Below are 21,787 nucleotides of genomic sequence, written 5' to 3' on the forward strand. Positions count from 1 at the left end.
CTTTTTAGCATATATTTTGATTTTTTAAATTTGGGGCAGTTTGTGTTCAAGTGTCCCATCTTACCCTTTTCGTACTATAGTATGTATTCAACTTTTAACGCTGTTAAACGAGGACGATGGTGTTAAAGAATTGCCGTTACCCAGCACACAATGTACATATCCATTTATTATTTGATTTGCCATTGTGTAGACCGAATGTAACGAAATATACCAACAAGCCAAAGCTACAGACGAGTAGACTAGTAGAGGTTCACGTAACACCTGGGAAACCCCCAGAGAATGTACTTTGTTCGCGTTTAGAAAAAATATACGCAACTATATTGCCTAGTTGATAATTGCTGCTCTAGTTTTATGTAAGCACGGAAGAAATGTGGTCACAGTTTAACAGTCTTCCGCATAGCAGAAAATTACAGTCTCCACAAGTATATTATAAGCATAACGCTAGTTCATATTAATGGCTTCATATATACGATATACATTAGGCATATAGTTGGAGTCAGGTTGGAGTTACTGTTTCATTATTATTTTAAGAATACAACTGTCCAGTTTTACAATACAGTAAGGACGTTTCAGTTATACATAATGTCTTTGTAACGGCCTATTCTGACATGTATCAAAGCCTTTGTTACCTATTAATTTATTGTGCTTTGTGTTTGTACATATGCTAGATTACAGCTAAGTTAACATAGTCTACATTCCACAATAAGTAATCAATTCTATAGTTTTCGATTGAGGTACAACTAGCTTTGCATATTCTTTCTAAAGCAAAGCAGAGTTATGTACCGGTAAGTTTCGAAGTACGATTGAACGTTATACATTTCTAACGCTGTGCCTACTTGTATAGAAGCGAAAGAAACATGCGAGGTCGGGGTGGTCGTTATAACAGGGGTTATGGCAACCCTGGGCAATTTGTTAATGACAGACCACCAGGAGGTCGAGGTCAAGCAAGAGGTCGAGGTGGCGGCGAAGATGGCGGTGCAGCACGAAACAGTAACTTCGGGTAATGAAAGATATTGGCAGAACAACTTAGAGAAAAAGCTAAACTTTAGGCCGTAATATATTATATTTAAATGTTGAAGCCTAGTTGAAAGTTTTAAACTTTGCTGCCCGCGATGTTTCGCAATTTGACCAAAACGCCAAGTTTAGAACACCAGCGTATATCGAGCTTTGTTTGTGCAAATACGTCATGGTATATTCGACTTTTAAGCAGACAAAGTCAAATACCTATAACAGCAACGCTACGTTTAGAATTTCGATCATTACACCAACGCATCGAGCGGTTTTGTTTGTGCGATGACGTCATGTTTCATATGATGTCGAAGCAAACGAAACTGCGCTTATGTTAATGGGGAATCCCCCTATGCTTCAGCTATTGCACCACTGTTCGTTTAAACTTTATTTATTCAAACTTACGAGCGGAACCAAAGTTAGTATAGACCAAGTTAGGAAACGGATTGTAAAACAACGAGTCTTGTTATCCATTGTCTCGCGTCTATGACGTCATAGTCGCCACCATTACGGAGCCCACAGCATAGCATTTTATCATTGCTGGGTGCTTTTTTTCGTTTAAATATTGCGATTTTTAAAAACCAAGCACTTCTGCGCGTAAAAATGGCTTTCTACTAATGTTTTATATTATCACAATAATAAACCTCACAAAAATAATCAACTTTTATTGAACACTCAATCGATTAAAGAGTAAAAAAACAGAAAATATCAAGTTTACTAACCAAAAACATAAAAGAACATGTTTAAAATATAAAAATACAAACAAAAACGCATAACATTACCATAAACTGGTGTATCTAGCTGCAGTTTTGCATGCAAATTGCCGTGATTTTACTTTTTGGCTCACAAATTTAACACGTATACCCGGTAACGAAACTTAAGGTATCTTCGTAAAATTTGCCTAATATCGAAGTGACATTGAGGAAAACAATACTGAGTTACTATTTTTGGTCCTCTGCTTGAATTAGTAAGCTACCTTTTTTGCGTTCCGGGTCTTTATGAAATCGGAAAACGCGAACATCTTATCTGCTAGTACTTAAGCAGTTTGGAGCTGCATGTCCACTCATGTTGGATTAAAAATGTAGTAAAGAATGGCTCTGTAGATTCGTAGGTACGATCATATACTATTATGTAAACTAAGCTGATTGCTGCTAATCTTAATCGACAACGTAAAGTACCCTGTTAAACCACACTGTACGCCAAAAACCAGTCAAAATACTAATTTACTCCACATTAATTCCTAGATTTTATATTATATAACAAGATTTATATTATAAATTATATTTTAAATGTTAAAACAACCGCTATACGTGTTTTCTAGCTTTGTATTGCTTACAAGAACCAAATAAACACACGCCGACCATGCATTTGTATAGGCGATTCACGCTCTGTGGGCTCCGTAATGGCGGACACGAGCGCCGTTTCCTAACTTGGTCTATACTAACTTTTAGCGGAACCAGCGTTTAGAACACAGGTGTTCCATCACGCACAGTAAATGGTGATATAGTTTAAGCTTTTAACATCTCATATGCACATTAATCTCTGAAATAACAGACTTGGTACATTTGCTTCTTCATTCACAAATTCATGTTTGCTGTAGTACACAAAGTTATGTGGTAACTCGTAAGTGGGCACAAGGTGTATAAAAGAAAACATCAGTGTTGTAACCACTTTTCCGCTAAACGAAAATAAAGCAAGTAACATTTATTTAAAGTTGCACACCCTGCCATGAGAAGATGAATACTTAAGTTCCATTCTACTTTATATTTAGGGAGAATAGCATCATTCATCCGGTTGGTTTTAAGAAGTTGAAGGAGCTGGTCGACGATGATGACATCCTTCCTCGTGATCTCGTCATCAAACTATCATCAAATAGATCAGGATTTTATCAACGACTCAAACTCACCATGGATGGAGGTGATCAGTTAAACAGTCAATATATTTGAAGATTATAGTTTAAAGTTTTATCTCAGTTTCTTGCTGTAACCAAACATATAAATAGCGGGATGTTAACATATTGTAGGGTATGGTAAGTTGGTTTATGTTTTTTTCTTATTTCTCGTCCAATTTAGTAGTAAAAAAAGAATATTTACAGAATTATATAACTGTATTCTCACGGCTCAAAAAGGGGTTGTTAATTGTTCAAAACCTGATCAAAAAATATGGGATTTAGGTATGAACGGTATCCCATCTTACTCCACAGTGCTATATCTGTTACGTAACATTTTGAATGACCCAAAAATTAACATGTATAATATAGCCATATTAGATAGAGCGTAACAGTGGTCTTATTAAATGACCTTTTTTCGTTTCTATAGGAATGACACAAATGGTTTTACAAGTTTGCGGAAAACTTTGTAAAGCAGATGGCCCTCGCACTGCACAGTTAGAAATATTAAAAATGCTGCGAAGCACGTTTGCGGAAAAACTGCCAGGTTTTATTGCCGGGCTTATTTTAGAGCCGTAAGTCTTTATTTCTCAATCTTTGTAGTTTATTGTAACAAATATTTATCTAAACTCTAAAATAAGGGTGTGTAAAAGATTCTGGTTTTGGAATAAGTTTTTTAGGTGGATATACAGTGGTTATATTGTTACATTTTATTGTGTTATTTTATATTAATTATGCTCTAATGTTATTTTGTTTTTCTTATACTACCGTTGTTTAGCCTGTTTGTGTTTAATTATATAAAGTCTATATTTTAAAAGGTTTAGTTTGCAAAAGTTGTCTCTAGTTTTTTTTGTTGCACAGCGCACAAAACTGAAATATATATTTTTTATGGTTCTAACACTGGTGTACATCATATACTTCTAATAAAATATAGATCTGGAAGACAAAGGCAAGCACCAAATCATGTGATAAACTGTCTATTATTAATGAAGGCATGGCAAGAATATCTTTTGAATTCCACAATGAAAGAAGTAAGTTTAACTTTTTTTATTCAGACTTTTTTGCCAGACATTTATCGTGTCATTTTCTATGCTACAAATTACAAAAGCTATATTTTTAAGAAGATAATGCTTGGCAGTGTGTATGTTTTATCCTATTTTTACTATTGCAAACCTCTTTGTCTACTATTGCAAACCTCTTTCTCTTTTTATCCTATTTTTACTATTGCAAACCTCTTCTTTGATTTTTACTATTGCAAACCTCTTTGTCAATGAACATATAATTTATTTCTGAGTAAACAAGGCAGCGGTAATTGGGAAATCAATGTATGTCTTTATATGGAGACAGCATACCAGTTTCGGTTTTTATATTGTTGATTTTTTTACCAGCAGATCCAGTATTTTAAAAAACTATCCATACTTTGTTTGCTAACTAGTGTTAATGCTTTAAAATGTTTTTTTTTCAAAATTTTATTAGAAATTTGCATTACATCAAGGTGTCCATGCTTCTGCTATTGCTAAAACCAGTCACAGCACAACTGGGGATCAATAACAATGAGAAAATAAATGAACTGATTACTGAAATTGAAACAAGAAACGCTGAAGCACAAAGAGCACAAGAAGAAAAGTAAGATACATCTACAACCAAATGCACAAACTAGGCTAACTCCCACAAATTATAACCGAGAACTTATTGGTTAACTGTATGTTTATTCAATTAAATCAGTAAAGTTACTTTAACTTTAAATAAATTCTGGATTGGTCTTTGTCCAAATTTTAGACCAATCTTCATTTAATATGAATACCACATTATACCAAGTATAGTTTCCTCTTTTTCTAACTTATATGTTTTTAAGTCCATGGGTGAAATAATCAGTGTAAATTCCTAATATTTGTTTTAATATATAGTTGTATGAATGTATGCTGTTTTACCATGCATTTAATTGAATAAGCAGTGTCTAAAACCTATCATATATTTTCCTTTCACAGGAAAGTGAATCGCCACGAACAGCGCCGGGTTGAGTTAAACGAAATGCACCAATGCGCGCCACCGAATAATTTTCGTGAAATATCAGTTTTCCCCACCAAGGAGGACATTACGACAAGAGAGGATCCATTTGTTCGTACCAACCTTGTTAATAGAGCATACACAGGGTATGTAAGGGTTTTTTCTTTGTTTTATTTAGTTTTGTTGTTAGAATGTTTATTTCCATACCAGTAGTAAGTGCATTTTTATACCGAAAAGTTAAAACAAACTAAAAAAAATGAGTATGTGTGTGGTAACGTGTAAGCATGAGGTGTATGAAACTGAAGACTGGTGTTATAAGTTATTACTACTGTAGTTGCCCCGCCAGGCAAAGAAAATATTCATTCGTTCAAGGAAATAAATTAAATTTATATTAAACAGTCCAGACCATTACCTCGATGTGCAGTTTCGTCTTTTAAGAGAAGATTTTGTTCGTCCTCTCAGAGAAGGAATTGAAAACTTTGTTACATTGTGTGAGTACAAGACAATTCAACAAAACATTTCTTAATATTTTTCTAAACTATTCTGAATAAGAGTCACTGAACAATGCTGTTTAATCTATGACATCACAAAGCTCAGTGTTTGAGTAAAAAAAGGCAATCACTGAACCTGCATTTTCTGTAAGGTTGCCCCAAACCCCGGCCCCACAAATCTTACTATAAGTCCTGTCAACCTTAAACAATACACATGTAAACATGATATGTTTTTTACAATGTTGATTTGTTTTTATAGGTACAAGTGGGAGTAAAAGGGACAGAAGCAAGAGACTTGACAATGTAAAAGCTTACCAGGATGTTCGTATTGATTATCCCGTCCCTTCGAATAGAGGTAAAAATTGCCATCCGTAATTTGGTGGTTTGTTATAATTGAAGAACATTGTCGTCTACTTTCATGCATATGTGTATCCAAGTGCAAAATATATATTATAAAAGAAATATTTAATCACCTAATTCTTTATATTTAGCTACTTGTAACTGCGAGTTTAAGGTATTACATAGTATGCGATTGGATTTCAATTTTGCAATTGTAACCTCTAAGGTTGTAGTGCTTAAGAATTACCGGATCTATCTGTTTATCATTTAACGTTGAATGCGACAATGTTGGCCTTTTTGTTTAACATTTATCACAATTTATTTTATTCATTTCAATTTTGTACTAGTTATTAAATTTTTTGCTCTTTTTAGTAACATATTTTTTCATTTTTAGGTATCCACTATTACATTCATTTTAGTACTGAGTCATTACAAAGAATCAGATGGGAAAATACAAAACGTTTTCTTTTCGGAAATCTTATTTGTCTTTCTGATGATCATTTTAAGGTATGTGTTATTATTTAGACAAATTTCTTAAGCATTTATATATATAGAAGTTATATGTAATCTTGTTCAAAACAGTTGTTCAAAATATGCCAAAAAGACATTATAGGCTATAGCGACAAAATGCCAGTCGCAAATCTCTACATCAAGGGATGTTTTTTTCATGCAGGAGCACTTCATGTTTGCCACAGTCGCGGACAGAGATCCCAAGAAACTTGCAGTTGGTTACTTGATGGTGGAGTTTGTGCAGAAAGAAGAGGAAGTTGTGGAAGATGAGACATCATCAGAGGAGGAATACGACGTGGATGATTATTTAGATGACGATGTTGATGAAATTTTGGCAAGAAGAATGGCTCGTCGTAAGTTGAATCAACTTAGTTACTTTGTAGTGCTGAAGATAAAGTTTGGTTACTTTGTAGTGCTGAAGATAAAGTGGGGAACATAGTGCTTGGAAATCTCCTTTAGCTCAGTTACACTTTGTGTACCACATGTGCAACTTTGTGGTTGAATAGGATTGTTATTTTTCTGGTGGAATTTGCATATATGTGACTGTCAATTTGGGCAACCATTTGGTGACCACTAGATTGGATCAACAATAAATGTCTTGTCCAATATCACATATGGCCACATTTAGAAAAAATATTTTGCATTTAAAATTGTAAATGTTATTATTTTATTTCAGGGCTAAGGGTAACGAGAAGAAGTAGTCCAATTGATATGAAGAAAACGTACACCATGGTAGAAACTGATGCGTTCTTTGAATCTTATCGACATATTCTGGCAGGATTGCAAGGTAGCAACACTTGATTTGTTACTCTATGTGGATATGTTACTGTATTTTGGATATGCACCTTTTATTTGTCATTTTCTTTTACAAAGATGGTATTTGATAAATTAGAAAAAATTCTAATTGGAAATATAATATTCAGTGGTTAGATTGAGTGCAGGTTAATGGCTGCTGTATGGGTAGGTTGATGCTGCTGCCATTGTGGGTATATGTGTCCTTAGGCAAGACACTTAATCACAATTGCTCTAACCTAGTGGTCACTAATAAAATCAAACACAATCACCAACAAAGTAACACAGATAGAATTTATATCGGCCACAAAGTGTATGAAACAAGACAACTGTGTTATAATAGAGTCACTGCCCGACCATGTGAGGATAAAATAGTCATACATTCATTCAAACATTACTATACAATTTTTGACCAAGTTTGATAGTTTTATGGTTTTCCTGTAATATTAAATATTTTGACAGAAATAAATGACGTCCCCTTAAGTCGATACTTGGTTGAATGCCGAGTTGACATGCAACCACCAAAGTACTTGAACCAAGCAACTTCAATGTATGATTTGTCCTCAATACAAACTGAAGGTGAAAAATGACACCTGACACAATATTGTAGACAATATTCTGCTTTTACTTTGCATCGATATTAACTCTACTTCAAGAGAAGTTATACCACAAAGAAAATAATAATATATCCCTTGCAATATTCATATTAACATGCTAAACTTTAAAGTAAAGACATACATTATTAGCTTTCTAAAAGTTATGTAACAAAAATATTGATATACCTTATTCGATAACAATTAAAGTTATGCAGTAAAAAAAAAACAATAATATACCCATGTGATATTAACATTTTACTTGCTACAATTTAAAGACTCTAGATTGGGGAAAGTTAATGTGCTGGATTTGGAGAACTGGCCAACTTGTGAAGATCTTAACATGGATGATTCACAGCGTAACGCCATGCAAGTTGCTCTAACAAATGAGCTTGCACTGATTCAAGGACCTCCCGGAACCGGCAAAACATATGTTGGGTTAAAAGTTATGAGAGTTTTGCTAGCTAATATGAAGCCAAGGTGAATATCTTTATTTGGTTTAAAGCCAAAATTGTTTTTAATTGTACTTTGGTTGCTGTAGTTATTTTATTATTGCATGATTTTGTATTTATGCATGTATGCTGGCTGAAAATACTTGCATAAGTTTTTATTTGCCGAACGGTTTACCTATGGGTTTATTCATCAGTAGTAAAGTCAAATGTAGATCAAAAAAAATATGAGTTCCGAAACTCTACAATATTACATAAACAATATAATGTACAAAACTAGCTCTCGTGTTCTATGCTATATGGGTGGTGGAAGACATTTAATAAATTAAGGAAAAAAAATAGTAAAAAATAATTTTGTTTTACCACAAGCTTTGAAAGAAGAAATCGCTTGCTTGAAATACCGGATCCCAGACATCAAGTAGGGGCTTTGGTTGAAAGAAAACATCCAATTCTTGTTGTCTGCTACACCAACCATGCACTTGATCAATTCTTAGAGGGAATCGCATCGTTTCATCCAAGTGGTATCATCAGGGTTGGAGGGAGGTGCAAAAACAAAGAACTTGAGAAATATACCTTGAAGTGGTTGCGTAGAAATAGGAGAGCTACTACAAACAAAATTCACCGCACTGCTGTATGGCATGCACGCTGTAAGTAGCTCAATGTGTGCTACTTTTGTGCAGGAAACCTAATGGTAACTGCTCCAACTCACTGTTCAATATTGAGTTGTCTAAATTGTTAGTTTTATCACGCACAAAGTTACATACATGATAGCTCATAAGGTGGTGTATGGAACAGAATACCAGACTACTAAGGTTGAAGCAATCTCTGTAAGTTTAAAGCGGCCAAGGACACACATAGAATAGAACCTTATCCTTTGTACCAATGTTAAAAAAACATAAATTAAAAATGTTTTTCAGGTGAAATGGAATCATTGAGAAACACAATGAAGAGAGATGGTGAAAGATTAGAAGGTTCAACTAATTGCATCATCAACCTGAAACAATTAAAGGAAGTTATACCAGATCATCTTTATGCTCAATTTTTTCAAATTGAAAACAATGAAAGTAAAAAGAAATTTTGTATAGCTATTATCGTAACTTGTAACAGAACTAGTTCAGAAAAAAAAATGATATTAAAATTAAAGAAGAGAATAGATTTATTATCAAAATGCCATTAAAATATTTGGTATAAAACTATGCTCATTAAATTTAAGAAATCATACCTTAGTAATTATAATATATGTACAAGGCCAAATTTTGTATAAGGAAAAGTTTGGTTTTAAAAATATTTTTATTATTTTTGCTATAAATTTTATTATTTTTGCTATAAAATAATGTGTTCTTGGAAATTGTAAGTAATAATACACTAACTGTTATTTTGAAAAAATAATTCACACTTTCTGTGTAGCATATTATAACTATATAAAATGTACGGTGACAGAATTTACATCAAAAAATGAGGATGCTGCTTTGCTTACATGGCTGGATTTACAACTTAACCAAAATGAGGGGGGAAGTGATTCATTTATTTTAAGAGGTGGGAGAATTGTTTTGTTAAATATTAATTTTGACATTTATAGTCAGACAACTGATTTAGAATTAAATTTCTATAATTCTTATTTTTGCATTATGATGATAAATGCATCATTTATTTTTGAAGAAAAAGAAAAACAGGATAACATTTCTAGTTCATGTCTGTTGTGATTATAAATAAGTTAAATTTATTTATTTAATCATATGCAACTTTCTTGCAGTTTTTCTAAAACACTTAAATTTTAACTTTTTATTTTACCAGAGTCTACAGGAGTGGTTGAACGACATTTTACATCAATGGGTTTTAGTTTGCCGCTTATAAGACTTGCTATCAACAATGTTGGTAAGTGTACGATAAGTTTTCTTTTACCATTTTAAAGATATATGTTCTGCTCTTAGTGGTCTTTTGTAGGCTCTCCAAGTTATAAGACGAAAATAAAAAAAAAAACCTAAAAATCAAAACAATTCCACAAAATGACGCATGTGAGAACTTTTATAGGATAGTGTATGAAATGAAACCCCAATGTTATAGCCTCACTTTTAGCCCAAAACATTGCCTATTGTATAATCCCTAAAAGACTCATATAGCAAGTAGCATGATATATAATGTTTATGCAGGATTGGATAGCTATCATGTTGAGCAGTGGTTGCTGATGCATATTAGCCACGTCGTGAGAAGCAAAGTGACGGTACAACGAGGTAAAAGCAACTTTAAAATTATATCAAATATATTTAGTGTAAACAAACCTTCTAACGCAATACAAGTATGCATTTAAAATGTTATGTAAGAATGCAATGTAAAAGAAATGTGTTTACAAAATGTTATACTCGAAAATAAGGAAACTTATGTTATGGTATATTGATTAACATTTCATCATTATATTTATTAATTTCATCATCTCTTTACAGATGTTGTTTATTCCCACCTCCAAAGCTTACACCTTCCCCCTCATCTTATACATTTGACACAACTGGGTTACGAACTACTAGAAGTTCAATGCGGGTTGTTCTGCACAGGTGCGTTTATATACAGATTTAATGTATGATTTGAATGCAGTTGATTGTCAGCACTTTCAATATTTTCTGTGGCAGAGGTTATTCGTATAGATAGATTGAATAGTAAATCCAAACCTTAATGTTGCTACCATCTTAAGTGTATGTTAACAGCAATTGCCATGGCCAGGTAATCGGTATGGGTTGTCTAAATGATCAGCCATACACAGTATGAAAAAGTCCAAATAAATAAATAATCTCAGAATACAGTTGATAACATTTATAATTTCCTATAGTAAAAGTTAGGTAAATAACCATTTTTATAGTTAGCAGGAATAGTTTACTTAAGGCTTGTTGCTTCTGCCATTGTGTGTTCTTGGTTATGACACCAACAGAAACCACCTGACCCAGCAGTTCCTAAGGCTTGTCTAATTTGTTTGCCATGCATTGAAAAATATACAAAAATCTAGATAAATAACCTGCTACAAAGTACATACGTGATAACTCGGAAGCAGACATGAGGTATATGAAATAAAACACCTGTGGTTTTAAAACTGCTGTTACTCCGCCATACGAGGTTAAATAAGATACATTTATCATGCCTAAACATTAAAAAATACAAATAGTACGCTGGTAATTATTTGTAAAATAGTTTTTGCTGATAGACCTGGCATTAACTTGTTATTTATATCATCCAGGCACAGATCATCCACATGTTGTGCTAGAGTGGCTCAAACAACATTCGCCAAATGGTAAAAATAAAAACAGTGGTTAAAATGTTACTTTTAATTAAATTAGTTACAGCTAATGTCAACTTATATACATGAAACCCAAGTCGCAAAAAAAATATTTTAAATGTTTTTTAAATTGTTTCTTTGGCATAACGAATGTTGTAAAATCAGCTTAACTTTTCATCACATTATGTGCCAATAAAAAATAATAATAAATAACTTTCTTACTATTTTCTAAATTTGAAATTAGTCTTTGTATAATATAGGTTATAAATATTTTGAAAAAACCTTATTGTCGTTGATAGGCATTGGTATGGTAGATGATAATGACGACAACTTGATGCCTGAGGAAGCTCAACTCATTCAGGAACAAAGAATGGTTGATGAAGGTGAAAGGTTTTGAACATAGTTGTGTCTTATGTCTCATTATGGTTGATTACAATGGTCGTGCAAAAACATCATTTTTATGCTTGGAGACGCGCCACTGTGGTTAGATTACAGTGCCTGCTTTTGAGTAAACCGTTTAAAACTGGGCGCTGCTACCATTGTGAACACGTGTCTTCTTGGATAAGACATTTCATATTCATTATTACAAAACAATGGCCGCTAATGTTAGTCGTTGTTGGGTAAATAAGTTTAACAGCAATAAAAACTTAAATCCAGTGAGCACTAATAAGTTAAACAAATAAGCGAATATGAATGTGTGGAATACTTGGTTTATAATATTTAATGACTTTTTCTACAGGTGATGAACGAAATGAACAAAAGCAAAGAGAGTTAAAAAGAGATCGACAAATCCAGAAGGAAATAGCTGCAGCAACTTTTATGGATATTTCAGGTAAAATTTTAGTTATGCAAAATATTTGATCCTAAAATGTAACTTATCCCGTTAAATAACTTCATACACTGCTATGTGAATATACAATTTAGAGATGCATACCTGCAACTATTGGAGGCATGTATGTGCTTGGCTAAGAAATGTATAACCTTGTTAAGTCTTACTCCAACAAAAACTACCCACAAAGTAACATACATGGTAACTCGTAAGCTGGCACGAGGTGTTAAACCTGTGTGATAACGACTGTCAATTTCCAACCACGCAAGGATAAGGCAAGTTACATTCGTTCATACATTCATTATCAGTCTTACAAAAAAATGAGCCACGGATGCATTAGTTTTAACTTATTGAAAACATTAATTTATTAAAGGCAACACTGAGGATGACGAAGCTGGTTGGAGTATTACGCCCGAGGAGAAAAGACGTCGCAAACAAAGAATAAAGAGAGAAATTGGAAAAACAGATGCCATGTCAACAAATGAAGCTATACGTGTGAAAGATATATTTGCTTTGAGCATTCAAGATAAATGGAAGCTCTACAGGTGATTGAAGAAACATGTTTTTTTAGCAAAATATAATTGTGTGGCTATTTTTGGCTTGTGCAGAGTAAGTTAAATATATAGTGGTTATACTTTCTGTCTTTTAAGAACCGTGGTTTTGATATTTTTGGAGGTAAGTCTTTACAACTGTGAAAATCTGAAACACAAGAATAAATGAGTTACATACAGTTATTACTTACATACTTTCTTACTATCTTTTACACATGGTTAATCTGGTGAAATCAAACTGTGAAATTAATGCAATTTTTAGGCGTTGGGTTGAAGATTGGAAAGATGGTTTACGAAGTTCTGTTGAACGACACACTGGCTTGTACAACAACCTCGCACGGAAACTTAATGAACTTCGGGAAGAAGAAGATTTTGCTTTGTTGGAGGATGCTGATGTGATTGGGATGACAACATCAGGAGCTGCAAGATTCAGATCACTTGTACAAAGAATTCCGGTAATGATTTGCTTGTGGTGATGGGCCAATCCTGGCCTAAATCCGAACCCATGGCGTGTTACAGAACTTTATCATCTAGTTAACTTGATTTTTTATACTGTGCAATCATTTTCACAATTTTATAACGCATTTCTTGAAACTGCAAATCAAAAAAAGTTCTGTATTATAGACAAAAGTGGTAATTGTTGAAGAAGCAGCAGAAGTATTAGAAGCTCACATTGTGACATCAATGCCACGAACAACTGAACATCTCATCTTAATTGGCGACCATCAACAACTTAAACCTTCCCCCACTGTATACCAACTTGCTAAGGATTACAACTTGGATGTTTCTTTGTTTGAAAGAATGGTGAAGTTTATGAAATATATTTGATTTTAACGGACAAGATTTCATTAAAGTACAATTAGCCCATCAGCTGTAAAAATATTTTACAAAAGTATTGGTTTCAACACATTTGGGATGAAAATTCATTGTCCAAGCCTGTTTTATACGAACTTAAAATATTTTTTTTTATGTATTTTTTTTGTATTGGGCAACTAATTTGAACAACTGTTAGTGGCGACTGAGTTAAAACAATTACTTTAATTTGTCTTGATAATTTAGCAACTATGGCAGCAGCAAAGAACTTGGAATCCAGTGTTTTTAAGTTACAAGACATATATTTTAACAACTCTTCCACTGTCAGTATATATTTTAACATCTGTCATCCTCTATTTTTAGATAAACAACAACATTCCGTGCGCTAAACTTGCGATACAACATCGTATGAAGCCTTCCATTGCAAACCTGATTCGACCTGAAATTTATAAAAATCTGCTTGACCATGAAAGTGTGTTAAAGTATGAAGAAATATCCGGTGTTTCAAAAAGTGTGTTCTTTATTTCCCATGAGCAAAAAGAGGACACTGTACTCGATGGAAGAACAAAGGTGAATGTGGTGTATTGATCTCTATGTTCATTCATTTTTAAAGTCTATTTTTAGGGACGCAGAAGTAACAGCTATAAATTAATTTAACATTGCAATTAATTTGTTGATTTGATAAATTAATTTAATAGGTGAACAACTATGAAGCAAGATACATGGTTGCACTTTGCAAACACCTCATGCTACAAGATTACAAACCATCTCAAATCACCATACTTACGACTTATACAGGTTAGTGGTTGGTGCACGAAAATATGATGGACCAATCTTTGCACCAATCTTTTTAAAAATGCCTTATTGTTCAGGGTGTGTCTCTACGTATTCCCTTTTTTCCAGTTAGAACATTATTGTTTAATATTTTAACGCATTCTGTTTTCTGTTGTGTGTAATAGTCACTTGTTTTTTTCCAATTATTCTTCTGTTTTTACCCAATTTTTATTTTACCCTTACTTTTAGTCATTTGTATATCACTGTGAGGGTTGTTACTGTATATATAATATGTGTAGTTCAAACAGAAAAACTTAGAATTAGTTAACCAAAAATCGAGTAATTAAATTTAGTTGTTAAAATTATTCTCATATTATGTATTTCCAGGTCAATTATTTGCCTTTAAGAGAATTATGGAGCAAACACTTTACCGAGGTGTTCGAGTAACAGCTGTTGATAATTATCAGGGTGAAGAGAATGATATTATTCTGCTTTCCCTGGTTCGAAGCAACGATGAGGTATATTTAATACACTTTTTTTACCATTAGAAGTTTAAATTTAAACACAATGTAAGTAATTTGTCTTCCAGGTGGTTTTTGTCAGTTATTCGATATTAAATTTGTTTCTAACCATTAGCATGTTTTCTATTCTGTATGAGTGCAGTCCTTGAGGACCTAGGATTTAGGCCAGACTTGGCCCATTACCCCAACACCCTTGTACATCCGGACCATTAGCCCGTTTAAAAGATGGTTGTTCTGTTGACCTTTGAAAAATTTTTTACGAATTGTAAAACAACTTATAAAATCCTTCATGGCATGTTCACAGGGTAGAATTGGTTTTCTCAGCGTTCGTAACAGAGTATGCGTGGCTTTATCAAGAGCAAAGAAAGGTCTTTACTGCATTGGAAACTTGGAGGTGAAGTATTATTTCATAAATACAATTTTGCATTAGAATTTAAAATCCTTTTAAAAACACACAAAAATATTTTTTTATTATTTTTTGAAAATTTTGCTTGTTTAAACTGAAACATGTTATTTCTTGATTATGTCTTTCTTCTAGCAACCTACTTTTGTCTTGAAGTTTTTTTAATGAGTTTTTGTTGCTGCAGCTTCTTAAGGAGAAAAGTGATTTGTGGCAAACCATTGTAGCTAAGTTGCAACACGAAAACATGACAGGAACAGCTTTAACACTGCAGTGTAAAAACCATCCAGAAACAACTGTAAAAGTAGAAAGTCCAGAAGATTTTGAAAAATTTCCAGAAGGTAAAATTATTATTACTTATTATGCAAATAGTTATATAATTATACAATTTTAGCTACAAACTATGTTTATTTAAGTTTTTCACACAATACCTTTAAATCTTTTAGACTTTTTAGACTGCTTCTTCTAAAACAGTATTACCAAAAAAGCCTGCCTAGAGTAATGAAAAAAATCTCAAAATCTTTTGTTATTGGCTATTTGCATTGAGATGTCTAAACATCTTTCTTACCAACTGTTATCCTAATAGTTTTACTACATTAAGACTCTTTTGTTTGTTTAAAATACAATGCAGAAAGCAGAATATAATCAACAACAAATAATATATTTAAAAAGCATGAATGTAATCATAAAAAATAATATGTTTAAAATCCAATGCAATTTGCAAATATTACCCCACTTATTTCAACCAATATCAGGTGGTTGTGGTAAAGTGTGTGAGGTCCGACTTCCATGCGGCCATGTGTGTCCACGCAGCTGCCACCCTGATGATCAAGACCACACAAAGTTCAAATGTCGCAAACCTTGCCCTAAGTCATGTTCCAAAGGCCACAGATGTAAGAAGAAATGCAGTGATGATTGTGGACCGTGTACTGAGAGAATGGAAAAGGTAAATATTCAAACTCTACACTAACATTATAAAAAGGTCTTAGAGAACATAAAAATAATATTTCTTATTTTCCTGATCCCAAAATGTAAATTTAGGCAAAAACTCAGAGTTCCAACATGTTGATACTATTGCACAACATATGTATGGCCACGCTTGCCAGTTATCGTCCATGCAACTTTGTGTGTGATTGTTTTTATCTTTATGGCTGCCAATTTGTCTGGAACTTTGGCTCAGAGATTAAAGCGAATACTCCTAGTAGTGATAAAGTTTATAAACAGAACCTCCGTGTTATAACGTTTGTCATTTTCCCGCCATGCGAGCAAGAAAAGTTATATTCATTCACAATTTTCCAATTTCATTTAAATCCAGATGGTTCCATCCTGTTGTCACATTGAAAAGATGTATTGCTCCAAAGATCCATCCGAACATATTTGTTTAAAGCCATGCAGCAAAACATTAGCATGTGGACATAAGTGTACAAGTGTATGTGGACGACCATGTAAAGCAGAATTGTGTACAGAAAAAATAAAAGGTAATGAGTTCTATATCGGATAAATTGAGATCTTACCATGTGTTGATTCACTTCAGATCATGCAAGAAGGTTAACAATTTATTTTACTGGTTTAGGTAAAAGAATTATATTATTTAACCTCTCATATTAGGGAAACTACAGTCATTAACATGGGTGTTATGTTTCTATTGATTGTGCCCGCCTACGAGCTATGTGTAACTTGTTTATTGTTTTATACGTTTCTGTGTGTGTTGCAACTACTGGCGTTAAGTGCCTCCTCCAAAGACAAATTTGTTTAATAGTCGCCGCAACTTAACAATAAGCGAATATTTTTTTACAGTCGATCTGTCTTGCGGCCATGAAAGTAAAATACTTTGCCGTGATTCAGCAAATCCAGATAAAGATAAATGTAATGAACCATGTGATGAGATGCTGAAGTGTGGACATGTTTGTAAAGGAACTTGCAGTAGTTGCATGCAAGTAAGTTGTTACATATCTGTTTAAGTTATTATATAACAGTATGTTAATAGTAAAAAAAAATTGTTAGCGAAATTTTTAAGCTCAAAATATTTTTTGTAAAAGCTATAATTCTTCAGTTTAATTCTTATATGATGTATACACATGTACTTTTAGAACAATCATTGTCAGCCTCATGAATATAAATAGGTTTCATTCAATCATTTATTCAATACAACATATTATCTAGGGTCGCCTACATAAAAGGTGTGGCAAGAAATGTGGTCGTGTATTATTCTGTGGTCACGCATGCACGGAAAACTGTGCAGTCAACTGCCCACCTTGCCAAGTCGCCTGTAGCACACAGTGTGAACACAGCAAATGCAAAAAGAAATGCATGGAGTTGTGTGTATTGTGCACGTGAGTAGAAAATAATCAACTTTTTGTGAATTCCAGTTTAGTTATTCATTTTTTTTCATGCCGGTATTCCAAAATTTTGATCTTCAATAATTAGTTAAAAATGCAGTACAAATTTGTATATGAGGTAAAAGTACAAGTTAGAAGTAATTATTGCGAAATATATGGGCATGTTACATGGTCACTTGGAATATTGTTTGGCACTTCAGGAGTTTATTATGTGACAGAACCACTGCATCAAATATTATGAACAACAAGTAGTTTAGTGTATTGTTGGTGCAACAGAATAATAACAAACATTTCATCTCATGCAGGGAGCCATGTGAATGGAGGTGCTCGCATTATAAATGCAACAAATTATGCAGTGAGCCGTGTGATAGACCACCTTGTAATGAACCATGTGATCAGGTGTGTTTTGCTCATCTATATTTGCACACAGTATTGTACTGGATGAATGTAACTTGCTTTATATATGTGTGGTCGGAAAACGACAGTTGTTAAAGCATGGATGTTCTGTTTTATACGCCTCTTGTCTACTACAAGCTACCATGCATGTTACTTTGTGAATTTGTTTTTCTGTTTGGCTGACATTTTTACACAATGGAAGCAGCGCTAGGCTTTGAACCCGTAACATCTCGCTAACCACTGTTCCATGGCACCGGATAAATGAAAAAAATGCTCTACCAACGTTGTCATACGAAGTATTATGTTCAAATGTTAGTTTACTTACAAATCCCTGATTTTGGAATCTGAAAATAAAGTGTACAGAAATTGTGAACTAAACTAAATACACTTTCACTCGCAGACATTAAAATGCGGTCATCCATGCATTGGCTTGTGCGGTGAACCATGTCCGAAACTTTGTCGAATTTGTGACAAAGCTGAAGTGACAGAAATTTTTTTCGGAGATGAAGAAGAAGATGATGCAAGGTATGTATGGTTGTCTTTATGAGGGTGTGGCAAAATATATACAGTCGTTATAACACGGGTGTTCTGTTTCATACACCTCGTGCCAGCTTACAGTTACCATGTATGGATCGTCTTATTAGGGTGACCTAAATCGAACTTTCTTTGCATTTTAAACATTTACTAAAAGGGTTTTATTTGATTGAAATGAAATGTTTATGAAAACAATTTTTAATGAAACCTTCAATGAAAACACTTGAAGTTATGAAACCTTTTTATGAAAACACTTTTTAAATGCCAATTCCTAGCTTTACAGAAATCAAAAAAAATGCATTCCAAGTATAACATATTATTTTCATGTCAACAAAGATTCGTGGAGTTGCCTGAATGTGGTCACGTCTTCACATATGATGGACTTGATAAATGGATGAACATGGATGATGAGAATGATGAAGATGTTGATATCCAACTGAAGAAATGTCCAAAATGTAACACCTTCATTAGAAGTGCTACAAGATATGGTCAAGTTATTAATAACCAGTTAAGGTGAATAATACTTAACTTGTTCTGTACCAATGTGAAATACATGTTCTGTTAATAAATTACAAATATTTTTACTTTATGACTTTTTAGTACATGCACTAATGTAAGTAGAGAAAACCTAGTGCCCAAAATAAAAAAATAAATCTATGGAAAAATAAATCTATACAACAACAATTGTTGTAACACAGATGCTCTGTTTTATTCACCTCTAGTCTACTTATTAGTTACCACATATACTTATGTGTGGCTGACAATTTGGACAACCCATAAGATACCATTGGATTGAAACAATTGCCATTAATGTTTTGCTCAAGGAGATATATCCCCAACTTAGAAGCAGCAACAAGCTGTCTAGTTACTTTGTCACAGTGCCGGACAAGGCTTATGTAATGTTTTGTATGAACAGAGCAATAAACATGGTGAAAGAGAAGAGTCATGGAACAAACGCAGAGATCAGGATTGCAACGAGACAACTTGACAGAAAATTAAACGAAAGAGAAAGTTTTCAATGTTGTTTTACAGAAGATGTTATTCTGCTACGTCAACAGTTAGGGGTTAGACAAATGTTAATTTTATGTTTTAAGTTTTACAGTTTTTGTAAAAACAGTTTGTTGTTAATATTCATGTACACCAGAAAATATGATTTTTATGTTTTAATGTATTAGATTGTCTATGTACATGCAATAGGCACATCTACAAAAAAATTTGACTGAATTTAAATCAGTTGTATTTTTTTTAACTAGTTTTAAAATTTTTAACTAATTTTTTTTTATATATATAATTTTATTTTTTTATTTTCAGAAAAATCCCAAATCACTTGCTGCACTCACAGTTATCGAAACTCAGTTTAATGGCTTGTGTTCATTATCTACAGTAATGACAAAAGTCAAAAAACTTAAAAGGACAGCGGATCCTCATACAAGTGAAATAATACATCTCTTGCAAAGTAACTATGTGTTTCTGCTTGAATATTGTTATTGTATGTCAGTTTAAACTCTACAGTTCCTACCCAGTTTATGTAACCCTGGTTTATGTAAATAGGGGTTTAAATTTTAATGTTTTGTTCACCTATATTAGAAAAATGACCAAACATGGGTTTTTACTATAACATGACAAAACTGTGATTAAAATAAATCATACAACTCTTTTGTACTAGAAGTTTAATATTGTAGTTTGCCTCGTAGCAAAAACAGCAGAACAAATTTATGGTTTTTACCCATTTTACTAAATTTTGTTGTAGGTCTACAAAAGGATATATTGCACACTCGTGCTTGGCTTATGGAAGATAGGTCGAGATATTGTGAACAAGAAATTGATGATTTTGAAAGAGAATTAAAGAGAATTTATAAAGCTTTTACATTTACTATCATTCAAGATAATTTTGACAAAAACAAACGGTATTTGGAAAAGTAAGTTTTTATGTTTCAAAATCAATGCAATCAAACTTAGTTTGAATAGAATGAAGCAAGTATTCTATGACAAAATAAAGTATTTATTTTTGACCTTTTTCGGAAATTTGTCCTTAGACAATTTTGTAGTACCCTTGTTATAATATATTAAACACTATTTTATTATTATTAGTAAGCATACTGTGAGACCACTAGTTAAACAAGGAGTTCAGCTTCTCTTTGAAAATTTTGCACCGTATGAAGGAAGCAAGAAGGAAAAAGTCAAAACTGCGTTAAAACAAATTAAACAATTAGTAAGTGGAATATTGACATAAAAGGACCTCATATACAGCATCATACATGGTATCTTTATACACCTTGTGCCCGGTTACGAATCACCCATTTTTTATAAATATATCACATTCAAATTGGTGCTGATATTATATTACATTTAACCTAAGAAAAACTAAATTAAACTTGTTAACAGGAGCCTTGCTTGCTTGAGAATGGTAAACTTACAAAGGTAGAGAGGGATATGATTGTGAAAGCCATGAACTTAAGCAAGGGTCATTGGTATAAATGCAAGAACGGTCATATTTACTGCATTGATCAGTGTGGTGGTGCAACACAACGTAGTGTTTGTCCAGAGTGCAAAGAAGTTATTGGTAAAGTTTTCTAATCAAAAGTTGTAACTACTAAGCCACATATGGCACAAGTTTAAAAATAACTTTCAATACTTTGTATTAGGTGGAGAAGGACACCGACTGTATCAAGATAACAGTGTTGCCACAGAAATGGATGGAGCCACTAGACCAGCATATGACCCTCAAAATCTATATATACCACCTGAAGTGTTTTTCTAAAACAAGTCTTCATTTACTAAATCATGAAACCAAAATATACCTACTTTTTCATTCACTTCATTTCAATGTTTGTAATTAATTTTGTAATTTAAACTGAATTACCCCGACTGCCCTAAATATCTAGTTATTTATTAAATCTTCATTCAAATGTTAGAATTTCTTTTTTATACCAATTCTTAAGAGCCATTCATAATTGTTTTATTGTCAGCTTGTATAACAGCATGACACTTTAATTATACAGTGATGGTGAATGTGTAATATATAAACATGTTTATTATATACGGACTCTGAGTTTGATTAATACTAAGATACTGTATAGGAATATTTAAGATTTACCTAATGTATTGGAGATGGGGATCATAAAAAGTACAATATTAGTATTATAAAAATTAGTTTTAAATACTGATATTTATATGTTAAATCGGAGTTATAACAAGTGCCCAAATATGCCCATTCATTAAACCTCAGCTCTCTTGTTGTATATTTTAGTTTTACGGAAGCCTCAACGTTTTTACGTTCTACTTGCAAAC

The 21,787-nt window shown here is 32.9% G+C and overlaps 1 protein-coding gene across 5 annotated transcripts; it reads left to right on the forward strand.

The window, feature by feature from the left end:
• Window positions 1-651: 651 nt before the first annotated feature.
• LOC100181915 (NFX1-type zinc finger-containing protein 1) lies at window positions 652-21,542 on the forward strand. 5 transcript variants are annotated; one of them, XM_009861771.3, is made up of 44 exons: window positions 652-785; window positions 845-1,000; window positions 2,780-2,925; window positions 3,327-3,471; window positions 3,831-3,927; window positions 4,392-4,522; window positions 4,885-5,049; window positions 5,303-5,394; window positions 5,654-5,749; window positions 6,128-6,240; window positions 6,407-6,596; window positions 6,920-7,030; window positions 7,498-7,614; window positions 7,907-8,108; window positions 8,447-8,724; window positions 8,995-9,141; window positions 9,518-9,613; window positions 9,872-9,952; window positions 10,228-10,308; window positions 10,519-10,626; window positions 11,301-11,354; window positions 11,639-11,722; window positions 12,079-12,171; window positions 12,542-12,713; window positions 12,982-13,174; window positions 13,344-13,523; window positions 13,896-14,102; window positions 14,231-14,330; window positions 14,694-14,824; window positions 15,132-15,221; window positions 15,415-15,568; window positions 15,983-16,173; window positions 16,543-16,705; window positions 17,025-17,164; window positions 17,391-17,560; window positions 17,872-17,965; window positions 18,363-18,487; window positions 18,833-19,009; window positions 19,413-19,560; window positions 19,808-19,952; window positions 20,247-20,415; window positions 20,588-20,708; window positions 20,882-21,059; window positions 21,142-21,542. In XM_009861771.3, exons 1-44 carry the CDS (start codon window positions 778-780, stop codon window positions 21,255-21,257), a joined length of 5,955 nt encoding a protein of 1,984 aa, XP_009860073.1. In that variant the 5' UTR covers window positions 652-777; the 3' UTR covers window positions 21,258-21,542. The 5 variants fall into 5 exon arrangements, with proteins under 5 accessions (XP_009860073.1, XP_026692174.1, XP_026692176.1 ...); XM_026836373.1 differs by lacking the exons at window positions 652-785; window positions 845-1,000 and adding an exon at window positions 1,063-1,189; XM_026836375.1 differs by lacking the exons at window positions 652-785; window positions 845-1,000 and adding an exon at window positions 1,324-1,426.
• Window positions 21,543-21,787: the final 245 nt, after the last annotated feature.

Source organism: Ciona intestinalis, chromosome 10 (genome assembly GCF_000224145.3).
Source record: "Ciona intestinalis chromosome 10, KH, whole genome shotgun sequence".
In the NCBI taxonomy this organism is placed as follows: Eukaryota; Metazoa; Chordata; class Ascidiacea; order Phlebobranchia; family Cionidae; genus Ciona; species Ciona intestinalis.